Genomic DNA, 27,628 nt, shown 5'->3' on the forward strand with positions numbered 1-27,628 from the left:
TTTAAGTTGATAATAAAAAAGCAGCAGCTAGAATATAATGTGATGCGTAATGAGCGTTTTGTAATGAGGGTTTGTGAGTGCATCCGCATAATAGTGCCTCCCTCTGGTATGTTAAGGGAAAAGCAAGGGATAAAATTTCACTATTGTTTAACAAATAACAATATAAAATGACTGTTAACTAACAGGCTATACATCTTAAACTCAAAATTCGTTAGATGTCTTCATTTTTATTATCTCATGAATTAATAGCGTTTGTTTTTCTGCCTGTAGTAAGTGACAGAGCGGAACTAAAAGCGTTTAGTTCGTCGTCGGACAAATAAGGAGATGCACCAATTCTCATGCTTGTCTCAAGAAATCATGTGAAGTTCTGTGGTTGTTTTATCTAGCTGTTGAATATATAGATAGTATGTTCGTCTGTATATTGCTAGGGTTATGTAGTTAAGTTATTTCAATGTTTTGCTCATTACTCATCTGACTGATTTTTACTGTGTGTGTATCCAAAGCTGCGTGCTGTCATTGGGCAGTCAGTGAGGAGGTCAGTTGATGAGTCCCGCTGCTTTAATTTCAGGATGTCTGACTTTGGCACAGAATCAAATCCCTCCACAGAGACTTATAAGCAGGGATCAGGAGAAGGTGCTTTTAAAAAACGACTCGGTATTGTTGCAACTTGTGTCGTCGGAGGGTCATTGGTCGCTCTCTATGCAGTGACTGGACCGTTTGTTGCACCAGCACTGAGGAAAGTTTGTCTCCCGTTTGTACCTGCAACAACGACTCAAATTAAAAACGTGCTTAATGTTTTGAAAACTAGATCAGGGTCTCTGGTAGATATCGGCAGCGGAGATGGACGGATAGTAAGTGTCCTGATTTTTTTTTTTTTTATATATATATCTATTTATTTTAGTGAAGATAATACTAATTTGTATATGTATGTACACTGTCGTTCAAAAGTTTGGGATCAGTGAGATTTGTTATGTGTTTTGAAGAAGTCTTTTGTGCTCATCAAGAAAAAAACAGTAATATTGTGAAATATTATTGCAATTTAAAATAGTGGTTTTCTATTTTAATATACTGTAATTTAGTGTAATTTATTCCTGTGATGTAAAGCTGAATTCTCAGCATCATTACTCCAGTCTTCTGTGTCACAGGATCCTTTAGAAATCATTCTAATATGCTGATTTTTGTGACCCTGGACCACAAAAGCTTAAGTCTTAAGTAGCAGCGTATATTTTTAGCAATAGCCAAAAATACATTGTATGGGTCAAAATGATTGATTTTTCTTTTATGCTGAAGATCATTAAGATATTAGGTGAAGATCATGTTCCATGAAGATATTTTGTAAATTTCCTACCATAAATATATCAAAATGTAATTTTTGATTAGTAATATGCATTGCTAAGAACTTCATTTGGACAATTTTAAAGGCGAAAAAGTGATAGTAAAGACTTCTGTTATTAGAAAAGAATTCTGTTATAAATGCTGTTCTTTTTTTCACTATTTATTCATCAAAGAATCCTGAAAGAAATATCACAGGTTTAACAGCACAATTGTTTCCAAGATTGCTAAAAAAAATTGGCATATTAGAATAATTTCTGAAGTAATAGCTGATGAAAATTCAGTTTTGGGCCACAGAAATAAATTAGATTTTAATGTATATTAAAATAGAAGGCTGTTATTTTAAATTGTAATAATACTTCATAATATTACTTTTTTCTGTATTTTTGATCAAATAAATCAAACTTTGATGAGCATAAGAGACTTCTGTAAAAAACATTAAAAATCTCACTGATCCCAAACTTTTGAATGGCGGTGTATGTGTTTGCATTTTTGTTATATGACAAAGAAAAGGATTTTATCAATTTCTCTGAGGTATTAAGTGATCATATGTTATGTTCCTTTTTAAAGCTTCCCCTATTAATTTGGATTTTACTATAGTATATGAATAAAAATTATTCAATACCATGGTGTATATCAGAAATACAATATAACTATATAACATTAATGATGTTAATTGATCACAGTTTGTTAATTTGTTAATAAGCCCACAAATTGCGTTCTTCTGTGTGTCTGGTCTTGTGTAGGTTATTGCTGCAGCAAAAAGCGGATTTAAGGCGGTTGGCTTTGAGCTGAACCCTTGGCTGGTTTGGTACTCCCGTTACAAAGCCTGGAGGGAAGGTGTTCATCACAACACATCTTTTTATATTTCTGATCTTTGGAAGGTAAGAATTATATTTGTAAATACTTTATGTATTTACAGATAGATACAATCTGTATGTAATAATGGAATATGTATAAGAAGTATTATTAGTCTCTGAAACTGTCTTCTTTCATAGGTCAGTTTTTCAGAGTACTCCAATGTGGTCATCTTTGGGGTTCCTCAAATGGTAAGTTATATATGCACACACACACACACACATACAGTGCACAGCATAAATGAGTACACCCTCTCTAAAACATAACAAATTCAGCAATTACTCTTAACTTAGATGACTTGTTGGGGTTGGCTCATTTAACCTCTCCCAAGGCCCATATTTACAAAATATAGACTCCTGGGAATCCATACTCTGGTCTCAAGAGACCAAGTCAGTCATTTCAGTTCCAAAAGCATCCAAAATGTTCTGGTGTTGCTAGAGGAGGAGTACAGTGAGAAGTGCCTGGTACCCACAGTGACCTTCAGTGGTAGTAAAGCTCTTCTATAGGGATGTATGAGTGCTGAAGGTTTGAGAGAGTTGTGCTTTATCAATGCTGTCATGAATTCACACACCACTATGTGATGTAATACAAAAAAATGAAACTGAAGATGCTACCCTCCCCTCATTCCATGCATTATTGGGCATTTTTTCAGCATGACAATGAAGATATTCATTCTCCCAAGGCGAAAATCCTTCAGTGAACATGTATTTTACTATCTTAACACTCTTGAGCAGCTGTGGGGGATTCTGTAGAGAAGAGCTGAGCAACACCTCCCATTAAAGACCAGGGCATTTAAGGAGGTCGTCCTCCAGGGGTTAAACAGGACAGATGTGAAAATTTGTCATCACAAGAAGTGGCAGAGCAGTATACTTAATGTTCTGGAGGACATGCTAAGCACTGGAATATTATACATTTGCTGAATTAAATCTAGGGTGTACTCATTTCTGCAATTTAAACAAAATTGACTAATTTACTTATCTTACAGCAAATATTGGGATATATTTAGTTGTTTTTATTAAGTATATGTTTAATACATTTACATTTTGCCATTTTTCCATGAATTATATTAGTGATCATTAAGAAAATACATCTTTTATATTTATTTAGAGGGGGTGTACTCATTTATGCTGTGCACTGTACATACATACCCATGTACATACAGTATTTTACAGTCTGACAGACATTGTTGTTTTCTCCACAGATGGAGCAGCTTGAAGTCAAACTCCAAACAGAGCTCCAGAGTTCAGCCAAAGTAGTAGCTTGTCGTTTTCCATTTCCTACTTGGACTCCTGATGACGTTGCTGGAGAGGGAATTGATACTGTTTGGGTTTATAATGCCAAGACATTCAAACCCCCCATCAGAAATGATAAAGACAGTGAAAGACAAGAACTAGCGACAAACTAGGAAAACTAGTTCTTTAAAGAAACGTTTCTTTCTTTACAATATTGACAAACATTTTATCTCTCACATTTAAACTTGAAAAATGTAGTCTGCTTTGGCTGCCTTATGTTGCTAATTAAATAACTGTTGTTTTAGTAAAGAAAATAAGAATCTGTTTGTTTTTCTGCGTGTGACATATTTTTTTGGATTTTTTTTCTTATGATCCTGATAAGAATATTTTATATTCTTGTATAAAGCATCTTCTATTTATTTATATTTATTAAATAAAAGCACATCTTTAGTACTCAGAGGAAAGAATATATGTCATGTAAATAAATCAACATTCTTTCTTGGAATAAACTGATTGACTATGTATTACTGTCAAATTTATTATAAAAATTAAATCTCATACTGATAAAAGATGCATGCATGTTCATATTAAAACTTTAACACATATAATTTCTATTACATTAAAAAAAATCCCATTCGCCACAAAAACATTCTAGCCAAACGCACCACTGAATTAACATACATGCATTATTTGTTACCTACAAATCATGAGAGGCTAATAAAAAAGTCCATGTGACCCTAAACCACAAAACCAGTCATAAGGGTCAATGTTTTGAAATTGAGATTTATACATCAAAGTAAGTTGAATAAATAAGCTTTCCATTGATGTATGGGTTGTTAGGTTAGGACAATAGTTGGCTGAGATACAACTATTTGAAAATCTGGAATCTGAGGGTGCAAAAAAAAATCAAAACACTGAGAAAATCGCCTTTAAAGTTGTCCAGATGAAGTTCTTAGCAATGCATATGAATAATCAAAAATTAAGTTTTGATATATTTACATAACAAAATGTACTAAATATTTTCATGGAACATTATCTTTACTTAATATCCCAATGATTTTTGTCATAAAAGAAAAATCGATCATTTTGACCCATACAATGTATTTTTGGTTATTGCTACAAATATACCCATGCTACTTAAGACTGGTTTTGTGGTTCAGGGTCACATATCCCTAATAGAAAAGGTGTGTATGTGTGTTTGCACATGTCCAGGTGTACCAAGATTCAAAGTCCTATGCCTCACCCCCTTAACATACATGCAAACCACAAAAACTGCCTCTGTGCTGGCACTGTGCCCTAGTTACAGTTTATTCCATATACTATGATGCTTGCATGTTGTATTAATAATAAAAAAATAAGAATAATAAGGATTGCAATGTTAAAAATGTGCTAACATGATGCATATGAAGCTGTAGTAGTTCATATGTAAATTCATTCATCAACAATCCAGCGCAGTCACCACCGGAAAACGCTAGAAAGTGTCGCGTATTCTACGCATGCGCGTTGCTCTGCCGTAAATCGAAACCGTAGCAGCACATTCAGATCCAGAGGCCACAAACATGTTCAGCTGAGCAGTAATATAGTCGACCAACAAGTAGCTTGATCAGCGCTATCCGTGTGCACTACACGAAAAAAACGGGGTCTGGGCCGGGGTTATGCGGCGTTCATGCGTGGATCGATTTCGTCATGTTGTATTTTAGCGTAGTTGTGAGCTGATATCGTGTTTTGTTCCGCGGTGTGTGTTATGTGTTCACTGTAAAGAGGACAGTGCGTCACCGTACAAGATGGACACTGCCGAAGAAGGTAAGCTGTCTAGACACGGAGGCAATGTGGCTGCTGTCTGTTTGCTTCTTGTATTTTTTTAAACGAGCTCTGACAAAAGTACGTTTATTATTATGTGATGATTTAGCCGGGGCGCGCAGCCAAATATGCATTTTTCACTGATGTGGCCTTTGCAAGCTAACGAGCTAAATGTTTTCCTGCCAGCTTGGTGTTTAGTACAGCTGTCATCCTCCAAGCACGCCCAAATAAAGACACTAAAACGCATTTGAACTTGATTTCGACATTTACAGGACGTCATGGAAATTGTTAAAAGCACATTAGTCATGTTAAAGTAGTTTTAGCCGTTATCATAACACGAGCAGCTCACGTAGAATGGCTTATTTGTGTATTTTGGCCAGGTGTAAACGCACCTGAATTTTGATGATATAAGTGAAACGTATCCCATTGATTTTTGAACTTTATGTGTGCCGGAGTGATAGCTGTCTCTCATGTTATTCATTATTATCTAGTTAAGGTTTATACTGTTGTTATTGCAAGAGGGCAAAGATGACCAGGAGATTGACTGTCAAGATAGCACGCAATAATGTTGCTTGTATCTACTTTTTTCATCAGTGTGAATTACAAAGCACAAAACGTAATTAAGTCTAATTTCATAATTCATATGCTTTCAAGTTTTGGCAGGTACAGTGTGTTTGTTGCAACACTCATATCCTGTTCATTCTCATTTAACGTGTTTTGTATACAATTTTTTTTTTTTAAAGAAGTCTCTTCTGCTCACCAAGCCTGTTTTTATTTGATCCAAAGTACAGCAAAAGCAGTAATAACGTGAAATATTTTCAGTATCATTACTCCAGTGTCACATGATCCTTCAGAGATCAATTTAATGTGCTGATTTGCCATTCAAGAAACATTTTTTATTATTATTAATCATTGAAGCAGTTAAGTACCCTTTTGTTTTTTCAGGATTCTTTGATGAATAGAACTTTTATTTAACAAGGATCCTTTAAATGTATTTAAAAGTGATGTTAAAGATGTTTATAATGTTACAAAAGATTTCTATTTCAGGTAAATGTTGTTCTTCTGAACTTTTGATTCACCAAAGAAATCTGAAAAAATTCTACTCAGCTGTTTACAACAACAACAACAATAATAATAATAATAAATATAATGAATATATATATATATATATATATATATATATGTGTGTTATTAGTATTATTATTATTATTATTATCATTATTATTATTATTATTATTATTATTATTATTATTATTATTATTGAGCAGCAAATCAGAATATTAGAATTAGTTCTGAAGGATCATGTGACTTGATGCTAAAAATTCATTTTTGAAATCACAGCAATAAATTACTTTTTAAAATATATTAAAATAGAAAACAGTTATTTTAATTACTAAAAATATTCCAAAATTTTACTCTCTTTGCTGTACCTTGGATCAAATAAATGCAGGCTTGGTGAGCAGTAGAGACTTCCTTAAAAACAACAAAAATCTTACTGTTCAAAAACTTTTGAATGGTAGTGCACATCACTTCAAAATGTTAATTTTGCTCATCTTTTCTGGCAGCTGATATATGCAGGGTGTGTCGATCTGAGGGAACTCAGGACAAACCCCTCTACCATCCCTGCGTGTGTACTGGAAGTATTAAGTTCATCCACCAAGAATGGTAAGAGCTTTGTTCATTCAGTGATAAATTCCTTGTGCGATAAATGTTTTTATATATTGTTTTATAAGATGTTTTTTGGGTCGGACAATACCTTCCGTCATGTTAGATCTATAGCGTGCATTGTTATTCGACTTAGAAATGGGTCATTAGAAGTAACATTCAATGATGACTGGCCCACTTTATTATTAGTTTATTGTGCCTGCTATAAAATTCACAGGATGTAATGTGAGCAGTTAACTACACTGAACCTGCTGTCCCGCAGTAATAATTCTCGGTGTCCTACTCAAGATGAGTCAGTATTGGCAAAAAATGGGACAGCGTGAAATGGAAAACCACTTGCAATGTAAGAAGGGATTCCAAGCTCTGACAAACAAGAATATGATCTGATGTGACAAAGGCCTTGCTGTTCATTAGTAAGCTTACAAGTCAACAAGTCATACAGTACTGTTCAAAAGTTGGGGGCCGGTAACATTCTGCATTTGTTTGATCAAAAACACAGTGATCAATGTATCAATGTTGAAAACAGTTGTGGAAACTCTGATACTTTTTTGTCAGGATGCTGAAAATAACAGCATTTATTTGAAATAAAAACCTTTTGTAATATTATAAACGTCTTTACTATTACTTTTGATTAGTTAAATGCATCCTTGCTGAATAAAAGTATAAATTTCTTTAAAGGAAAAAGTTACTGACCCCAACTTTTTGAACATGCGTATTGCTTTGGCAAAAGAAGATAGTAAATAGTAAAACAAAAAAAAAAGAAAACCATGTTTTAGTTGTATTGCACATTTCTGTAATGCCCTAAATTGGCTAATTTGGCATTTTCTAGAACTGAATGTCTGTCAGTAGATCTAGGTTAAACTTTCTATTGGGGCCAGTTATTTTTGTTAGGCTTTGTGTTCAGGCTTTTTGGTTGCTGAATGGAAAAAGTCAGCAACACGCATTTGACTAACCGACTAGCTGTAACTTATGAGCTCAAGGGTCCTCCTCAGTGTAACGGTGACCAACTATCGAGTTCCAGCTGTTGTTATTCTTCCCTTGTGGAAGTGGGAAACGAAGCAGGATTTTCTATGCTTTTCCACACAAGTCAGATCATCATCCTCACGCCCGCTTCCTGCCCCCTCTTGTGTTTTCACAGCTTGGTGCAGTGGCTTAAACACAGCAGAAAAGAGTACTGCGAATTATGCAAGCACAGATTTGCTTTCACGCCAAGTAAGTAACCCACTCTCATTACATTCTTCAGGGGAGGTAAAGCCATGAACGGCTCTATAGAGTCACAACGGCCTCGAATGGCCTGTTCAATAGCAGCGATTGTGTGCTTTGGAGCAATAGGGTTGTATGGGTTGATCATGTGTTGTCTGACGTAGCTGCTGTTTGCTGAGGTGAAAAGGTTTTTACACAAGTGAGTCGTTGCATGGCTTACTACAATGAAGGTGTTTTCATTTAGTTATGGTGTGCGCTCTTCAAAAGCTTTGGGAGGAAGATAAACACATGCCTTTTGGAAAGCATTACTTCTAGTTTTCTGTGGGAACTTAAAGGAGAAGTTCACTTCCAGAACAAAAATTTACAGATAATGTCCTCACCTCCCTTGTCATCCAAGATGTTCATGTCTTTCTTTCTTTAGTTGTAAAGAAAGTGTTTTTTGAGGAAAACATTTCAGGATTTCTCTCCATATAGTGGACTGTTATGGTGCCCGTGAGTTTGAACTTCCAAAATGAGGATTAAATGCAGCTTCAAAGGGCTCTAAAAATGATAAAGGAGGAAGGGTCTTATCTAGCAAGTTGATTGGTTATTTTCTAAAAAAAAATATATATAGTTTAACACTTCAATCTCATTTTCTCCTCCTATTTCAAAATCATCCTACATCGCTGTTTTACCTTTTATATATATATTAGGGCTGTCAAATGATTAATCATGATTAATCGCATACAAAATAAAAGTTTGAGTTTGCCTAATTTATGTGTGTGTACTGTGTGTAATTATTATGTATATATAAATACAAACACATTCGTGTATATATTTAAGAAATATTTACAAGTATATGTATTTATTATAATTTTTATATAATTTATATTATCTATAAATAAAAATATTTTGTACATAAAAACATATTTCTCTTAAATATACACATTAGTTTGTGTATTTATATAAACATAATAATTCCACACAGTACACACACATATATTAGACAAACTCAAACTTTTATTTTGTATGCGATTAATCGCGATTAATCGTTTGACAGCCCTAATATGTATATATATAAAGGGCGTTTGATCTTTGCACGTTCACTTTCACTGGGTCGGTACTTCTGCAGCTATGTAGGATGATTTTAAAGTCCGCTATATGGAGAGAAATCCTGAAATTATTTCCTCAAAAAACATAATTTCTTTACGACTGAAGAAAGAAAGACATGAACATCTTGTATGACAAGGGGGTGAGAACATTATCTGTAAACTTTTGTTCTGAAAGTGAACTTCTCCTTTAATGTATTACTTAACATAGAATGACACAATTAATCAAAATAACACCAAAATTGTTGGTTTGGTGCGATTATTAAATCACAAATTAAATAACTATATGCACTCAAAGTGAAGCACAGCACTGTGTTCTTTTACGCACAAGTAGTTCCTGATCCTGTGTTTTCAGTATATCAAACAGCTCGATTCTCAGTTAATTCTACTCCAAACAAAATGATCTCTTATGTGCTTTGAGATTGGGTTGCTTAAAGCATGCATATGGGTATGGAACATGCACCAACCAATTTCCCACACAAATACCGGCTGTTGTCAATAAAAGAGAAGCTTAAAGGGCTTCCTGTGGTTTTCCACCAAAATAAAAACTTGATGGTTTAATGAAAATGAACAAATGAAAACAGCCATAAATATTAATTGTCATTTACAGTCGTAAAATAAATAAAATAATATTTTTCTTAAATACTCAGTTTTTAAAATTTACAATAGTAATATTTCTTATTTTGTGTAATGTTTTTTGCAATAGTAATCTTAAAATAATAGTAATAATAATTATGTTTTTTAAATAATTATTTTAAGATTATCAATCACAACATTCATCAGAAAACTCTAGATTAAATTAGATGTTATTTTTCCTTCCCAGCACTGCTCAAGTGATGCATAATTTTAGACAGTTATACACACATAAGCACTGCATCCTTGTTAACATTTTGTTCCCTCTCAAATGTTGTAGTCTGTGTTTATGTGGACGATAATTGTTGTTTTGATTCTCAGAGTTTGAAAGAGATTTAGAGGCGCTTTAGAGACGCCTCTTCCGTACTTCTGTTTGTAGAATTATGCTTTTAAAGGCATTTCAGAGTCATGGTCTATATTAAAGTGCAAGATAGTTATCAAACAACTTTGAAAATAACCCAGTAATCTTAGTAATTTCTGTCATTATGAGCAAAGGATTATGAGCCTTTTTCATTTGAATTAAATACAATTTTTAATCCCCAATTTTCAGTACTTAAAGGGATAGTTCACCCAATTAAATGGAAAAAATGAAAGTTCTGTCATTAATTACTCACCCTCATATCATTCGAAACACATAGAATTCATCTTCAGAACACAAATTAAGATATTTTTGATGATAGACAGCAATGCAACTACCATGTTCAAGGCCCCGAAAGGTAGTAAGAACATTGATAAAATAGTCCATGTGATGTCAGTGGTTTAATCGTAATATTATGAAGCTATGAGAAAACAAAAATAATGATTTTATTCAACAATTTCTTCTCTTCCGTGTCAGTTATTGTGTCAATAAAAGACTGAATTTTCTCTATGTGGGTGAACTGTCCCTTTAATGATACACTTTTAAAATTAGAGAAGCCCAAAATGTTCATCTACAGTTGTCATATAAAATGCATATAACAGTCCTCTTCTATTTTTCTTTCAGTTTACTCTCCAGACATGCCTTCACGGCTCCCAGTGCAGGACATTTTCGCAGGACTGGTCACTAGTATAGGCACGGCTATCCGATACTGGTTTCATTACACGCTTGTTGCCTTCGCTTGGCTGGGGGTTGTACCTCTAACAGCATGTAAGTGATGCCCAGAGGTCACAGTCTTGTACACTGTGAATAGTATGCGGTCTTTATCCCCATGTTGTGCGTTGTATGCCATGTTGCTCATATAATGTTCTCCTTTTCCTGTAGGTCGCATCTATAAGTGTCTGTTCACTGGATCCGTAAGCTCCCTCCTGACTTTGCCCTTAGACATGCTCTCCACGTACGTACCAGACAGGAAAGCTCTCAAGTTTTCTCTTTAAAATATTCATTTACATTGCCGATCAGCTCATTGTGAACTCTGAGCATGATGGGTTATTTCAATCCTCACCGCGGTCTCGGGTTTAGCCGTGGACGTGGTTGTGTGGTGAATTGTAATGGATGGATGTTTCAGAAGTGATGATCAGTGAATGTTCATGCTCTGCAGAGAGAACTTGTTGGCCGACTGCCTGCAGGGCTGTTTTGTGGTGACCTGCACCCTCTGTGCCTTCATCAGTCTGGTGTGGCTGCGGGAGCAGATTGTTCATGGTGGAGCCCCTTTATGGTTGGAGCAGAACCAGCAGCAACCTGCCAATGCTGCAGGACCGCCCAATGAGGTACAATATCCATGTGACATTATGCTGCTTTTCATCAAATTGAATGCAACACTCTCAAATTTAATGGGTTTAGAATAATGTGTGCACTAATAAAAGTGGTGCACTAATAAAACTTTATAACTAAAAATTGAATAACTAAAAAATTAATATTCCAATATACTTTCTTATTTTCTTGAATTGTCATTACCACATTGGGATCTACACTACCATTCAATATTTTTTTAAAATGTTTTTGAAAGAAGATTGCACCAAGGCTGCATTTATTTGATCAAAAATACAGTAAATTGGTAATATTGTGAAATTTTTACAATTAAAAAGCAGTTTTCTTTTTAAATATATTTCAAAATGTAATTTATTCCTTTGGCAAAGTTGATTTTCAGCATCTATTACTCCAGTCTTCAGTGTCACATAATTCTTCAGAAATCATTTTAATATGCTGATTTGGTTCTAAGGAAATATTTCTTATCACTGTCCTGTGGAAACTGTGATATATTTAGATTTTAAATGCTTCTGTTTTTAAATATTCTCATATGTTTGGCATTATGCCACTTTAAGTCCAGTTTTTTGGTGGCTGAAACTTCAGATTATGCCCAATAAACTTTCTGTGTTCATTTTTTTTTTTTTTTCGCAATTTTCCACACCAGCAACTTCTGTACAGCTAAAATGTCATTCTTATTGCAGCTTAAGTAAGCAAAACTTTCTGAAAGCTTGATATTCTTCAGAGACCAATTATACAGGTTGCGCCATGACCCTCTTTGTTTATTTTGCTTCCTGCTTACTGTAATTATCATTTTGATTTGAGCACAACACAGTAGCCTGTCTGACCTTCTGTCATCTTCAAATCCCTCATTATCCCCTGAATCTCAGGAGACTGCACTCTTACCAAAATAGCAGCTTGTTTTTTTTTTTTTTTTGGATTGAACCAGATGCAGTTTATTACTTCACAAACCCTCTTATGTACAAATTCTACCATAGTTGGTTCCAGTCAGAAAAAATTCTTCATTATTAAAGCATTAGTTCCCTCAAAAAAGACAATTAGCCCATTATTTACTTACCCTCCTGGCATCCTAGGTGTATATGACTTCCTTCTTTCAGACAAACCCAATTGGAGTTGTATTAGAAATTGTCCTGGCGCTTTCAAGCTTTAGAATGGCATAAATGGGTGTTTCTCTTCATCAGTCCAAAACAAGTCCAATAAAGTGCATCCATCCATAATAAAATGTGCCTCAAACGGCTCTGGGGGTGAATAAAGGCCTCCTGTAGCAAATTGATGCATTTTTGTAAGAAAAATATCCATATTTAAAACGCAAGAATTGCTTTAATTTAGCTTGCACTGACTGGTTGTACACGGAAGCATCTCCGGGGCAGATGATGTAAGACGTCGGCGTTGCGTATGTGCCGCTCGGAAGTGATGAATGCGGACGCATAGGGGAGAGACCAAAACAAAACAAGGATTTGTAAAGAAGAATGTCGGAGGATTTCGATATAAACCAAGAGGAGACTGGTTTTCCTTTGCTGAAGTAAGGAAATTTTTTCTTTGCTCCTGCAAACGGAATTTGGTTTGTGCGAGACTCACAATGCCAACATCTCACGTCATTCGCTTAGAGCTTCTTCCGTGAACAACAGTGAGCGCAAGCTAGATTAAAGTGATTCTTACGTTTTGAATATGGATATTTTTTCTCACAAAAATGCATCGATTTGCTACAGGAGGCCTTTATTCACCCCCGGTGCCTTGTGAGGCACTTTTTATTATGGATGAATGCACTTTATTGGACTTATTTTGGTCTGATGAAGAGAAACACACATCTATACCATTTTAAAGCTTGGATCAGGATAATTTTTAATATAACTCCGACTGGATTCTTCTGAAAGAAGGAAGTCATATACACCTAGGATGCCTGCATGGTGAGTAAATAGCAGGCTAATTTTCATTTTTCATTTTTTTTAATATCCAATCCATTAGGCCGCTGGCCAGGGTAATGGGGGTGCTGAAAACCAGCCCATGCCTGCTCCAGCCGAACCTCCAGCAGAAAATGCTGCAGCGGCTGAAGCTCCTGACCTCCCTGCTGACCCTGCGGAAGAGATGGAGCTTGATAATGAAGATGAGGAGGATGGAGGAGCTGAAGATGTGGCAGATGCCAACAATGGCGCACAGGGTATGATGGCTTTAATTAACCAAATGAGAAATTTCTCAGTGGGCGTAAATGGTAACTGGTGCAACATTGTATATGTTCTGTGCAGATGATATGAACTGGAATGCTCTAGAATGGGATCGTGCAGCAGAAGAGCTCACTTGGGAAAGGGTGAGACTATGTGCTGTATATCACTGTACTGTGCGTCATACCAAAATCTTGAGAGAAACATTAAACCTGTTCCACCCTCTTTCTTTAGATGCTTGGGCTTGATGGGTCCCTGGTTTTTCTGGTGAGTGACACAAATATTTCATTTCTCAATATACATCCAGTTCAAAAGAATTAAAAATGAATGGATTTTTTTGTTGTTGCTTTAGGAGCACGTGTTCTGGGTGGTCTCACTCAACACACTCTTCATACTGGTGTTTGGTAAGCATCACTGCAGATTTGTTTAAACCAAATTAAAACATTTCATTTTCAGTAAACCACTATGAAAACATTGAATCTGTTCTTCAGTTACTAACTTTAACTCTTAAAATCATCTCTTCTTAGCTTTCTGTCCCTACCACATTGGCCACTTCTCAGTGGTTGGACTTGGTTTTGAAGAATATGTAAGTATCAGATTAGTTTTAGACCTTTTTATCCAATTTGATTTAAAAAAAAAAAAAAAACGACAACAATGACAACTGTCTCTAATCTGTTTTCAGGTTCGCGCCTCACACTTTGAGGGACTCATCACTACGATAGTTGGATATGTCCTTTTAGCCATCACACTCATCGTGTGTCATGTATCCTTAAACACATTTAAGAACACCTGAAATAATCACCATCTGAGTAACTACCTTCTCTGGTTTGCCAAGTCTTCCAGGAAGTTACACAGCAGATATGACTAGCATCTTTTTTTTTTGTTTTGTTTTGGGTTTTTTTTATGAAATTGCCACATATCAACCTCCGAATCATCCAGTTTCAGTATATGTTGTCTGCTAAGGCAATATTACAGAAACACACCTAAAGGTGCAGTTTATCCTTTTTCAGGGTTTGGATTTTTAAGGTCCAAATTAATTTTCAGTAGAAATCCACTTGATACGGTTCAAACTGGTTGTGTGCATTCACACATGGTCTAAAAGTGACTTCTGTGTGAGCTGTGCCTCATACATCGCTACACTATTGACAGTGGACTTTTTTTGCTCACAGATTTTTGCTGAAATTTAGCTAATGTGACTGATATGAGGAGTCATATCTATTTAATAACCATAATGATTTCAGATAAGGTCTTGTTTATAACATAAACTCCCCCTTGTATGTTATCTCTTGTATGTTAACTGAAGATGAGACGTTTCTGTAGTACAGCCTCAGATTGTTCCTTTCCTTAATTCAGATCTCAGGGATTAGCAGCACTGGTGAGATTTCAAAGATCACGCCGCTTGTTAGGAGTCTGCTACATTGTTGTAAAGGTCAGTTACATCAGCAGTTTATTTGCACTGTTCTGTAAAGCCATGTTTGCTAAACTTGTTGAGTAATTAGACAGGGCGAAAACAATGACTTAACTGGTTGCAAAAACTGGTTTTGTAAAAGATCTTTGGGATTTAATGTAATTCTATGTTCTCAGTCAAGATAATGCTATAATTAGGTTGCATTATCTAAGCTTAGATTACAGGCCTGGGCCTAATACACTTATTTATGCTAGTATGTATATGTTTTCTATTTGCTAGTAAATGGTAAATTCTTGATAAAGATAACTTTGATAGAATGGTATGTAACAAAATATGGTCAGGTCAAAGTGTCTCAAAAAGTAAAATACTTGAAATTCTGCACACACTCAAAAATAAAAAAAAAGTCACAAGTGAAATGAAAACAATGTAAGCAATTTACCGAGTAAAGCAAGGCAAAGGTTTCAGTCACATGTTGACCATTTTCAGTGCTGAGCTAACAACAGGTCAAAGTGTTAAATCAAATGTTTGGTACCAAATTTTAATCAGTTCTACTGGTAGTACACTTTATGAAGAATTTTTGGGTATAATATGTCACAGTTTACTTTATTTTGCTACCCTCACTTACGTAAATGAACTACAGTGTCTTGCACCCATTAGTAAAAAAAATATCAAAAATGATATCTGGTGTCTGAATACTTTTTGGTTTGACTGTATGTCTTTTATTGAGGCTTATATTAAATGATCATCTTTTATTTCTTCCAGGTGTCTCTTCTAGTAGTTGTAGAGATTGGCGTGTTCCCCCTCATCTGCGGCTGGTGGCTTGATATCTGCTCTCTGGTATTTAGTTTCATTTTATCAAACTAATTTAAGGTATGATAACTCATTTCTGTTTGCCAAAAAGAAATGTGATAATTGGAGAAAGCGATTGTTTAGCATTCCTATTCATCTCGGTGTGCATCTTTAAAGTTTTACCAAGTTTAGTTTAGGAACCTTAAACGTTGTATTTGTTATACAATAAAGGTCAACATTTGTTTATCTTGTTTGTTTTGTAGGAAATGTTTGATGCCTCGTTGAAAGACCGAGAGTTGAGTTTTGAATCAGCGCCAGGGACCACTATGTTTCTTCATTGGCTGGTGGGGATGGTCTACGTCTTCTATTTCGCCTCTTTCATTCTTCTACTCAGAGAGGTGCGCATTTCTATATCGGTTTACTCATGCAGAAGATTTTTCAGGAGATGTTTAAGGAATTTAAACGCTGTTCTTGTATTTCTTAGGTTCTAAGGCCTGGAGTTTTGTGGTTTCTCAGAAATCTAAATGATCCAGATTTCAACCCAGTGCAAGAAATGATACACTTGCCAATATATAGACACTTGAGACGATTCATACTGTCAGTGGTGAGTAAATGTTCACCTCTTTTTGAGATTCTTTTTAACATCTCTTTATAAATTGCATGGTGATGGTAAACAAAAAAAAAAGAGATGGGAGGAAAGATTATTCAGTGGTTTTGCATTTGCTTGCAAAAGTATAGTTTTCCTCCTAAAAACTTTTGCATTCACTCACAAAATTTTAGTGATGGAAAAATATAAGGTGGGAGGAAAAACTATATTTTAGTGTTCAAGATTCTTGTGAGAGAATGCAAATGTTTTGTGAGCAAAACACAGAGTTTCTCAGGAGAAAATACTTTTGTGAAAGAGTGCAAAAGCACTTAAACTTTTTCCTTCAATTTCATATTTTTCCATTACCATGTCCCCTTAGGTGTTTCATACTTTTCTGTTCTCTGTGTTTTTAAATGATTTTTTTTTTTCTCTCTCCTGTTCAGGTTGTGTTTGGCTCAATCGTTCTTCTCATGTTGTGGCTTCCTATCCGGATAATCAAACACATCTTCCCTTCATTTCTTCCTTACAATGTGATGCTGTACAGGTAAATAAGATGTATTTTCACCTCATTATCATAAAATCTTAAAGCTGAATGTTCCTAGTGATTAGGGCTGCAAAACAATTATTTGCAATTAATTGATTCAAAATAAAAGTTTGTTTGCCTACTATATGTGTGTGTACTGTGTATAACTGTTATATTTTATACAAATGCGCACACACATGTATATAGTTTTAAAAAATATTTAAGTGAGGGCTGTCAAACGATTAACCGCGATTAATCGCATACAAAATAAAAGTTTGAGTTTGAATATATGTGTGTGTACTGTGGTTATATATAATTACATATATGTATATATAATACAAACACATTCATGTATATATTTAAGAAATTTTTACAAGTATATGTATTTATTCTAATTTTTATATAATTTATATGTTATATAAATAAAAATATTTTGTACATAAATGGCATATCTCTCTTAAATATATACATTAATTTGTGTGTGTGTGTCTGTGTGTGTATATATATATATATATATATATATACATGCAAACTTTTATTTTTTTATGTGATTAATTGTTTGACAGCCCTAATTCAAATGTATTGTATGTATTTGTATGCAAACACTTTATAAATATAAATATTTTACATATAAATCTAACATATTTTTCCTTAATATATACATGTGTGTGTATTTATATATACATAATAAATATACACAATACACACATCGATTAATCGCATTTTGTTTTGCAGCCTTACTTGTGATAACATAACTTTGTATAAAGATTCAGAGCTTGAGAACAAGTGTTGTTTGGTGGTTTTGCTGTATAAATCCAGGCGGAGATTACAACCAGAAAAGAAGCAAAGTTTTTTCTCTGTGTGGCTTTCATGTTTAAAAGGGCCATAAATGTGAAGTGCTAATTACTGCTGTCATGGCAGACCTTTGCTTCGTTACCTAATGAGTGTCAGGACTCTCTGTGGTGTCAGGTGGGCCTGTTGCATCATTTGGCAGGTGTGTTACACCTGATGGCATCATTCCCAGCAGAGCATTACTACAGTCTGATCTTGCAGAGAGTTATTATTTTAACGTCCACAACAATAATGCTGTCGAAAGTTCCCTCACTCTGTGTTTGTGTAGGGTATTTTACCCTATGTAACCCTGCTGTCCTCTCAGCAGCACTGAGCTTTACATTTGTCACTAGAGTACTTTGAACAGCTGTAGTGTTTGTTAGGGCACTGACTCTGACTTCTGTGGAAAGAGTCAGGGGCTTTTAAATATTGTTTGAATGACTGAGAAAGCTAATGTTTGAACTTCCAAACTCGTATGACTTTCTTCCGTGAAACACAAAAAAGAGGTTAAAGTAGTGCTTCTGCTTCTGCTTTTAGAGTCCAAAACAACACTAGACTGCACTGACATTTGTTGTAGGGACAAAAACGGAGATATTTTTTAACAACCAGCAAGTTGCTACATAGTGACTACAATCTTATTTAGAGACATTACACCACAGCAAGCTCATTCACACATAAAAGGGACAGTAGTTTTGGCTCTATTTTAAAATGTTCCTATTAGTATTCACAAATTTGAAAGGATGAAATAACACAAGCTTGTCTGGGAGTCATGGTGTGAAATTGTTATTTAAATAGGAGCAAAGGGTGGTGTAAGGGCTGGAAAACTGCTACAGATGTAGTAAGATGACTCCCAGGCCATTTTATTTCTAAAAACCAATTAGATATTCCATAGGGAGCCTGTGGAGGTTTAACATTATGGGTGACCTACAAATTGATGTCATGCCTGAACAGCTCTATTGCTAAGAACAGTGATACTAGTAGTGTATATACAAATGTAATCACTTCCTCTCCCTCTCTCTCTTTCTCAGCGATGCTCCAGTAAGTGAGCTGTCTCTGGAGTTGCTATTGTTGCAGGTTGTTCTTCCTGCTCTTTTGGAACAGGGGCATACGCGGCAGTGGCTCAAAGGTCTGGTGCGAGCGTGGACCGTGACCGCTGGCTACTTGTTGTGAGTCCCACATACATATTTACCCTGTTGCTCATTACGTCCGTTAACCTCGTGGACTGAAGTGACCTTTCCTGGTTCTCCCTGTTGTTCTAAAAAAAAAAATCTATCACTAGAATTGAGCTTTTCTGAATCTCAAGTGAAAATTGCCATTTTGACCGCCCTCTACAAAATAGTGGATTACTCAGTAAATATTCATTCATGACATTCAATATTTTGGCTTTCATCACTATAAATGTGCATCTTTCTTCAGAAAAAATATTAGCAAAATCAAAAATTTGAGCCGGGGACCTCTAAACTTTAGACTCTAATGTACATTATGCCTACACCGTGATTTTACCAGGAGGGTTTGGTTCACTTTTCATTAATCGCTTTCTTGACTTTTCAGAGACTTGCATTCTTACTTGCTGGGAGACCAGGAAGACAATGAGAACAATGCCAACCAGCAAGCCAACAACAACAACCAACAGGCCCGAAACAACGCCATTCCTGTGGTGGGAGAAGGACTGCATGCTGCCCACCAGGCCATACTGCAGCAGGGGGGCCCAGTGGGCTTTCAGCCCTATCACCGGCCCATGAAATTCCCTCTGAGGGTACTCTATCCTGTATACTTTTATACTTCAGTGAATGTTTTGATATTTTTTTTTATTTTTTAAAAACTCAAATTTAATGTTCTTTAATGTTTATTTTCCTCTTTCGACCCCTCCTGTAGATTGTGTTGCTGATTTTGTTCATGTGTGTGACACTGCTTTTGGCCAGTTTGGTGTGTCTCACGCTACCAGGTGAGAGTCCAACAAATTTGGATGTCTTATCATTTGCTCACTCTCATATTTTTACAATCCTGTGTGACTTACTTTCTTTGCACTTTTTTTATTTACAATTATGAGGTTCAAAAAGGATTCAGAAATAAGTGAATAAAATTTCAGTGTGTTCATCACACTAATCTGTCATTTGACTTTGCATGACTTAAGCACATTAGTCTTATGGACCTTTTTAATGATATTTTAATATTTTAAATCTGTTTTCGAACTTGGGATATTCAGTCCCTGTTATTTGTAATTGCATGTAAAACGTCAACCATCGCAGTCTTGGAAATTTCGGTTCACTTCATTTTAAAGGTTCTTCTTGACTGTGTAATTACATTTACACTGCCCTCCAAAAGTTTGGAAACGCCCTAAAAAAGTGGGTTTTTGGACAATATTGGCATGAATCCTTTTTAATTTGTGATTAATTTTGCGCTGATAAGGGGCAACACAAACTACGAAAACATATTTTATTACATAAACAGTTTATACATAGAAAAATCGTACATTTTTGATTCATCAAAATATCCACCATTAGCAGCTATTACATCTGTGCATAATCTGGGCCTAATTTCATTGTATTCTAAACTTAATTGGCAATCAGTTGTTGAAGCTATTAAGGTGTCCTGACCCAAAAATCTTTTAAAAACCTGGTTAAACCAGTAACCAGGCATCACAGCTGGCAAAGGGGCATGTCTGACTTTGCCATGTATATATCGCCATTATGTAATCAAAATAAATTATTATTGCTGGTCTTCAATGATAATGTCAAGTTACTTTAATGTATTTGCACAAATGATAAGGATTTATGCTGATATCGTCCAAAACCACACTTTGCCAGGGGTGTTTCCAAACTTTTGGAGGGCAGTGTAAGCACTGAATAATATGAATTAACAACATATAGAGTTAGGATTAGGGTTTGGTTTAGGTTTAGTTGCTTGTAATTGTGTAATATTCTGGTATTACTATAGTAAATACATGTAATACCTAACAAGGAATCTGTGTTACTCAAATGTTTCATTTTATGCTCTGTGGAATAATAACAGAATTCATATTACTGTTTATTTTTGTAACTTATTGTAATCAGCGGTTATTAAATATTCATAATTGCTTTCAGAGAGAGAAAGAGAGCTTAGAGAATTCAGAGCACTGCCAAAAATCTGTGAGACAAACTCTTTTATTTGTGTTTGTCACAGTGTTTACTGGACGCTGGCTGATGTCTTTCTGGACTGGCAGTGCTAAGATCCATGAGCTGTACACTGCAGCATGTGGACTGTATGTGTGCTGGCTCTCCATCAGAGCGATCACAGTGCTGCTGGCCTGGATGCCTCAGGGCCGGAGAGTCATCCTGCTCAAGGTTCAGGAGTGGACCCTCATGGTACTGAATGCAGTGGTTTCCTTGTACCTTAAATATTTCCTCCAAAATGAAAGGAATCGAAAAAGAGGAATAGACAAAGTTGGTTCAAAATAGGAGTTTGGGGTTATTTTACTGCAACATAGCATGACATACAAAGAAAACCAAAGACAGATGATTCCATAATGAGCCGTGTTGCTGATTTGTGTGAATTCAGATTATGAAGACACTTATTGTGGCTGTGCTTTTGGCTGGAGTGATCCCTCTGCTGTTGGGACTGTTGTTCGAGTTGGTGATTGTAGCTCCTCTCAGAGTGCCACTGGATCAGACGCCTCTGTTCTACCCCTGGCAGGTAAAGTATGAATAATTGTCCTGCTCTTAAAGGGAGTTTACCCAAACATGAAAACTCTGTCATGAATTACTCACCCTCACCCGTAAGACCTTTGTTCATCTTCAGAACACAAATTAAGATATTTTTAACATTTATGCATTAGACTGCAACTGACACGTTCAAGGACCAGAATAGTCCATGTGACATCAGTGGTTCAACCACAATGTTACAAAGCTACGAGAATACTTTTTTAAAGAAGTAGTTCACTTCCAGAACAAAAATGTACAGTTTATGTACTCACCCCGTTGTCATAGATGTTCATGCCTTTTTTTCCTTCAGCCATAAAGAAATTATTTTTTGAGGAAAACATGGAAAAAAAAATGGACTTCGATGGTGCCTGTGAGTTTAAATGGCGCTTCAAAGGGCTCTAAACGATCCCAGCCAAGGAAGAACGGCCTTATCTAGCAAAACGATCGGTCATTTTCATCTCATTTTCTCCTCCAATTTTAAAATCGTCCTACATCGCTGCAGAAGTACCGACCAAGTGTTTACAAAGTGAATGTGCAAAGAAGATCAATCACCCTTTACAAAAATGGTAAAACAGCGATGTAGGATGATTTTGAAGTTGGAGAAGAAAATTAGATAACTGTATTTAGCCAGATTACATTATGAGGGTGAATACATTACAGATTTGTCATTTATGGAACGTCACTGGCGAGTGTGTTGATGTTCACAGTATATATGGTTTCTCCAGTAAGAAGCCACATGTGTTAAGGGGATACGCCACCCAAAAATGAAAATTCTCCTACCATTTACTCACCCTCATGCTGTCTTAAGATGTATATGATTTTTTTTTCTTAAAAACACAAATACATTTTTAAAATCCATCTCTGTGAGTCTATTTAATGGGGCAAGTATGCTTGCATCACATGAGCTCATAGATGAATTATTTTTCTAAAAGCCTTTGCTTGTGTTAATATAAAGAAATGTATATCTAGGACAGTATGATGATGAGTAAATGAAATAATTTTCTGTTCTTCAGGGTTAGTTTTTCATACTCAAAAATAACATGAACTTACTGTAGCAACTGTGTTCTTATCTGACATGTCCGCTGTGTGTCAGTATTTATCTGACCCAGCTTTTGTTTTTGTGCCCTGTACTGTTCTCTGTTTGAGCTAATGAGCTGTGTCAGCGATGTACCGGAAAACAGATTTCGCTTGGATTTACTCCAGCAGCAGGCAGTTTTTCAAAAGACTCCTTTTGCCCTACTAATCTAATCCATCCTGTTTGGAGAACTTAATTTCCAAAGGCGCTAAGTGGGGCACAAAGGTATGGCCGTGTCAGTGCTATTGACTCTTATTTTTCTCTATATCGTTAAGGACTGGGCTTTAGGAGTGCTGCATGCCAAAATCATTGCTGCCATCACCCTCATGGGTCCCCAGTGGTGGTTGAAAACCGTTATTGAGCAGGTTAGTGGCTGCAGTGACTCGTTTGTTCATGCTCTCTGTGGTGCTGTTACGGGTCTAGATGCTTGACTGTAGATGGGTGCACTCACTAACTGAATGATTTACTGCATTTCAGGTGTATGCCAATGGAATCAGGAACATAGATCTTCATTTCATCATCAGGAAGCTGGCGGCCCCGGTCATCGCTGTATTGCTGCTTTCTCTCTGCATCCCCTATGTGATTGCCGTAGGCATCGTCCCCCTTCTAGGTGGGTAGAAACAGTTTTCAGAAGTTATCAAAAACCTTACTGTTTTCTCATCCTGGACATCATCATAAACGACACTGTCGTTGCAGTTGGACCTTGTTTGATTTCCCATCTTTAGAAGTGGTTTTGAGTGGCTTCATCATGTGAAGCCTCGAGTGGTCTTCAATCAACGAGGAAAAACTGCAGTTATAACAGCTGCATTGTAAATGTCTACTTGAGCTCTTTAAATGCAAAATTCAGATGATATCTGAACAGTTGGTCCCCTTTCATCCTCCATTTGGGAGTTGTATAGTGACATTTAAGATTCCAATAAATGCGTGTTTGTTCGTGTCGGGACACTTCCAGCTCTCTTTGGGGCTCAATAAAGAGCAGACCACCATCGTGCTGCATATGTTCACATATACTGACTAATTTCTGTTACTGCACCACTGAAAGCGTTTTGGCTGTATCAGAGGCTGTTGTGGGAGTAGTATGGTAAAATTAGCTCATCGCCGGCTGTGCTACCGAACGTTAGGGATATCTGCGTGCTTTAAGAAGGCCAGGTGAATTCTCAAGGACCTCAGTCACTTGAAATAGAACTCTTTTTGCCTGAAATCCTAATTAAACAGTCAACAACCATCATGTGTCTTAAGACATGTTTTACTTGCAGAGGGTTTCTAACCAGCTCTTGTCTCTCTGAACAGGGGTCACTATGGAAATGCAGAATCTGGTGCAGAGGAGAATCTACCCCTTCCTTCTGATGGTAGTGGTGCTGATGGGTATCCTCTTTTTCCAAATCCGACAATTCAAGCGCCTTTATGAGCACATCAAGAATGACAAGTGAGTCTTGAGCAGTGTCGGAAATTAACTGGTTTCATAAGAACTTGCCAATACAAATGCCTAGTGGATTTGATTTCACAGACGTTTTTATACGTATGAAAGCATTTTTATTAGTGTGCCATCCATTTTCTCTACCGCTCAGAGATTTGGAGATTTGGATTTTGTTTTATGAAATAATACTTTTACTCAAGGATGTACTGAATTGATTAAAATTGATAGTAATGACTAGGTCTGCCCTCGACCTAAAGATCTAAAGATTTTTCTGGTCAATTAGTAGTTGTTTATTTTAAGCATTAGTTGACTATTAGTCACACATTTATTAATAAACCATATAAATAATAATAGCAAGCTCTTTACTGCTTACATAGCCTAATAAGCGCTCAAGCGCACACAAAAAAAGCTTGCCGCAGTGCGCCAGCAGATATAATAATTATTAATATGTCAGGGAAAATAGCAAGTAGGCTTCATTAATGTTTTAATAATATATTGATAAACTGCTTTCTTTGTTTTCGGCTTAAGAGATGAAGTCGGCAACACTCGTCATCTCCGCAGTAGTGGATGCACCTGTATGCGTGTTGCATATGGATTACATAATCTGAGAATATTTATTTTCCATTTGAATTGGTGCATTTAAAAGTAGACATTTTACTCTCTATAGATGGCCTATATTTTTTTCGTCTATAAGAGAAGTATACACAGAGTTTCGAAGTTTCGCACTTAAGTTCACAGAGACTGAGATGGCGGAAAGCTGATCCTGTCTGCTTTCATTATTTTACAAAAGCACAACGTTCCGTTGTTTTTGGGAGTGCACACAAATAAACATAGTCTTTACAGATTCAAAAGATGTGTTACTCTTATCTGTATAACCAAAATTGACAGTATTTTAAGAGCAAGTGACCGCACCGGCGCTTCCATCCATCATGCGTGCTATTATTCAGCTTGCACACTCCACACAGACTCTTCAATAGCACACGTTTTAAGTGAACATTAGATTGAATGGAAGTGTAATTGGATGTCCTGCCTGATGTGCTATAGACCAGCCATTAACGATCTGTCAGTTAAGTCCTATTGGAATAAATTTTTTTTTCTGCGACTAATAACTTTTTGGTCGACCAAGCCTCATCTCATTGACTAACAGTTAGTCAACTATTAGGGGGAAACCCTAGTAAAGACATTTATTATGTTATTAAAAAAAATTCTATTACAAATAAATATTTAGAACTTTTAATTCATCAAAAAATCTTGGGGAAAAAAAAAACCTGTTTTCACAAACATATAAAATATATAAACAGCACAAATGTTTTTAACATTACTAATAATAAAAAATGTATTTTGCGCATCTAATCAGCACTTTAAATTGATTTCTGAAGGAGCATGTGAGACTAAAGACTAGGTTAATGCCTGCTGAAAATTCAGCATTGCATCATAGTAGTAAATTGCATTTTAAAGTATATAATAATAATAATAATGATTAAAAAAAAAAACACAGAGAAAATTGTAATAATATTTTACAATAAATAAATTCAGCTGGGGTGAGCATATGGGACTTCTATCCAAAACTGATTTAAATAAAATAATCAGTTATAACAGTTACCTAAAATTCCTACCTAGTAATTGTTATTATATGTTAATATAATATGAGCAATATAATACGGCATATATATATATATATATATATATATATATATATATACAGAATTTATTTCCTACTTTTGAATAAGCAATTTGTCTTTCACTTCACACCTGATTTACTGACAGCCTTGTTTATTTGTGCTTTGTGCTGATGTCTTTTGTTTTTTCTTCGTTCATGCAGGTACCTCGTTGGACAGAGACTTGTGAACTACGAACGGAAATCTGGCAAGCCCAGCACTACCACACACAGCAGTTCAGTGCAGGAGTAAAGAGCTTGGGATTGCTTTGGAGTCGATGTTTTTGTGTGCGAGTGAGTGAGCATGTGTGAGCATGCGTGAACGACTGAACGAGCCTTCCTCTCCTGCTCTCTCTGTGTGCAACCATACATCCAGCACATCCGATAAGACTCTTAAAAAAAACTGGCCTCTGGCCTCTCTGACCCTGCCAGCGAAAAGGGGCGAAAGACCCATGTACATAAACGGGCGAAAGAGTGAATCCCTACAGCCAACCAACCATGGATTAAAAAGAATGTCTCACTCCTTAAAAGGAAAAAAACGAAAAAAAAAAAAAGTATGTGTATTAATTTATTAAATCTAGTTGTTACCTTATTTGTGGAGATTTGTTCGTGGCAAGACTCGACCCACATGGTTTCTTTCATCACCCTCGTGGAGAGGCCACTCAGACTCCAGGGATGAAATGTCTCTCGAAACGTCTGGGTCGTAATGGAGCTGGACTGTCACCCTAGTACCTTTTTATTTATTAGTTTTGAATTTTCAATGAAATATGATCTTGAAGTTTTTGAATGAGAGGGTCTTGTTTGATTTGATGCTTTCGGTAGTGTGTCTTACCTTCACTTCTCGACGCTTTAACCTCCCTAATTTTATGTGCAGACCAGAAGCGGATGGAGGCGGATTGAACGCCACGTCCGTCTGCTTCCTGTCGTATGGAAAAGAGGGAATTTCTTTCACCAACGGTTCACCTGCAACTGTTGTTTACCAATTCAAGAACACAGAAGCACAGTCAGTATCTAGCAGCCGAAGCGTAGTTCGACGGTAGAGTTTATGGCTCACAGTGAGCCGCGAAACCGATCTCTGCCTGCTAGCTCTTCGTTCAATCCTTTCGAGTAGCTTAGAAGACCGTTTAGAGTGCTAATTGCGTCAGTGGTTGAGCTAGCATATTTGTTTGCCGTTCAAGTTGATATCGACCGTTGTATGTCCGTCTCGTGCTCAGCATGGCCTAGCGACACTTTCTCATAGATGTAACTCTGGCACGTACACAGGTTGATGCACTTTTTTTAATTTAAGAAAGCGTCTTTTAAGAGCAGCAATAGTTGGGAAACTCTTTAGACCAAATTTTTAAGTATGGGAGCTCGCTAAAATTCATCAAATTTTCAGCCGAAACGTGGGTTATGATTCTTGCTTCGGTTCGGTAGAAGAGTTTCGTGTCTATAGGTAAGGAGGAGATCCTCGACGCATTTGTAAATAATGTAAACTTTTCGATTCTTCGTAGCAGAGTATGTTTTTCTCCATTTCAAATTCGCTGCGTCTGTTACAGGTTCGCGATTCCCCAAGAATTTGTCTCAGACGGCTTTAGAGATAGTGTTAATCAGCGCTGAGATTCTATAAGTGACCTTATAGTATCTTATTACACTGAAACTGGATACTGTATGCTTCTTGATAGCTTGCGCTCCTCTGAAAGGCAAATGTTCTATTTTTATATGTGCAACTAGTGACACCGTTTTCATGTTTGATCAGCCATCGATTTGATTTCCTCTAAAGTTTTCTGAGGTCAGCTAGAATCCAGGTTAAGGTAGTGGTCCAGCATTAAACACCTTCGTGTGTCTGGTTTACTAAGCCTTTTCCTTTTCATAGCATGTTTGTGTGAGAAGTATTCAGTATTCTGAATGTTTTCAAACCTCCTGCTAGGAGGCTCTCGCTGTAACAATTACATCCTCATAATGGCAGACAATTTTTTTTTGTTTGTTGAAAACTTTTATTACAAATATTAAATCACAAAGTGTAGTA

At 36.1% G+C, this 27,628-nt stretch overlaps 2 protein-coding genes across 3 annotated transcripts; both read left to right on the top strand.

The window, feature by feature from the left end:
• The first annotated feature begins 319 nt into the window (after window positions 1-319).
• Window positions 320-3,899, top strand: atpsckmt (fATP synthase c subunit lysine N-methyltransferase). Of its 2 annotated transcripts, XM_051126028.1 has the most exons (5): window positions 320-404; window positions 504-851; window positions 2,079-2,216; window positions 2,331-2,381; window positions 3,392-3,899. In XM_051126028.1, exons 2-5 carry the CDS (start codon window positions 570-572, stop codon window positions 3,593-3,595), a joined length of 675 nt encoding a protein of 224 aa, XP_050981985.1. In that variant the 5' UTR covers window positions 320-404; window positions 504-569; the 3' UTR covers window positions 3,596-3,899. The 2 variants fall into 2 exon arrangements, with proteins under 2 accessions (XP_050981985.1, XP_050981977.1); XM_051126020.1 differs by having other exon boundaries at window positions 321-851.
• A 1,035-nt stretch (window positions 3,900-4,934) lies between these two features.
• marchf6 (membrane-associated ring finger (C3HC4) 6) lies at window positions 4,935-27,628 on the top strand. Its single transcript, XM_051128770.1, has 26 exons — window positions 4,935-5,225; window positions 6,788-6,887; window positions 8,026-8,099; window positions 10,794-10,937; window positions 11,052-11,124; window positions 11,329-11,497; window positions 13,461-13,653; window positions 13,739-13,800; window positions 13,889-13,921; window positions 14,007-14,058; window positions 14,182-14,240; window positions 14,337-14,417; window positions 15,015-15,083; window positions 15,825-15,899; window positions 16,115-16,249; window positions 16,336-16,455; window positions 16,881-16,981; window positions 18,820-18,957; window positions 19,343-19,547; window positions 19,667-19,736; window positions 20,954-21,135; window positions 21,329-21,463; window positions 22,822-22,911; window positions 23,024-23,156; window positions 23,837-23,972; window positions 25,786-27,628. The coding sequence occupies exons 1-26, from the start codon at window positions 5,207-5,209 to the stop codon at window positions 25,871-25,873; spliced, it is 2,736 nt and encodes a 911-aa protein (XP_050984727.1). The 5' UTR covers window positions 4,935-5,206; the 3' UTR covers window positions 25,874-27,628.

This window comes from Labeo rohita, chromosome 2, assembly GCF_022985175.1.
Source record: "Labeo rohita strain BAU-BD-2019 chromosome 2, IGBB_LRoh.1.0, whole genome shotgun sequence".
Lineage (NCBI taxonomy): Eukaryota > Metazoa > Chordata > Actinopteri > Cypriniformes > Cyprinidae > Labeo > Labeo rohita.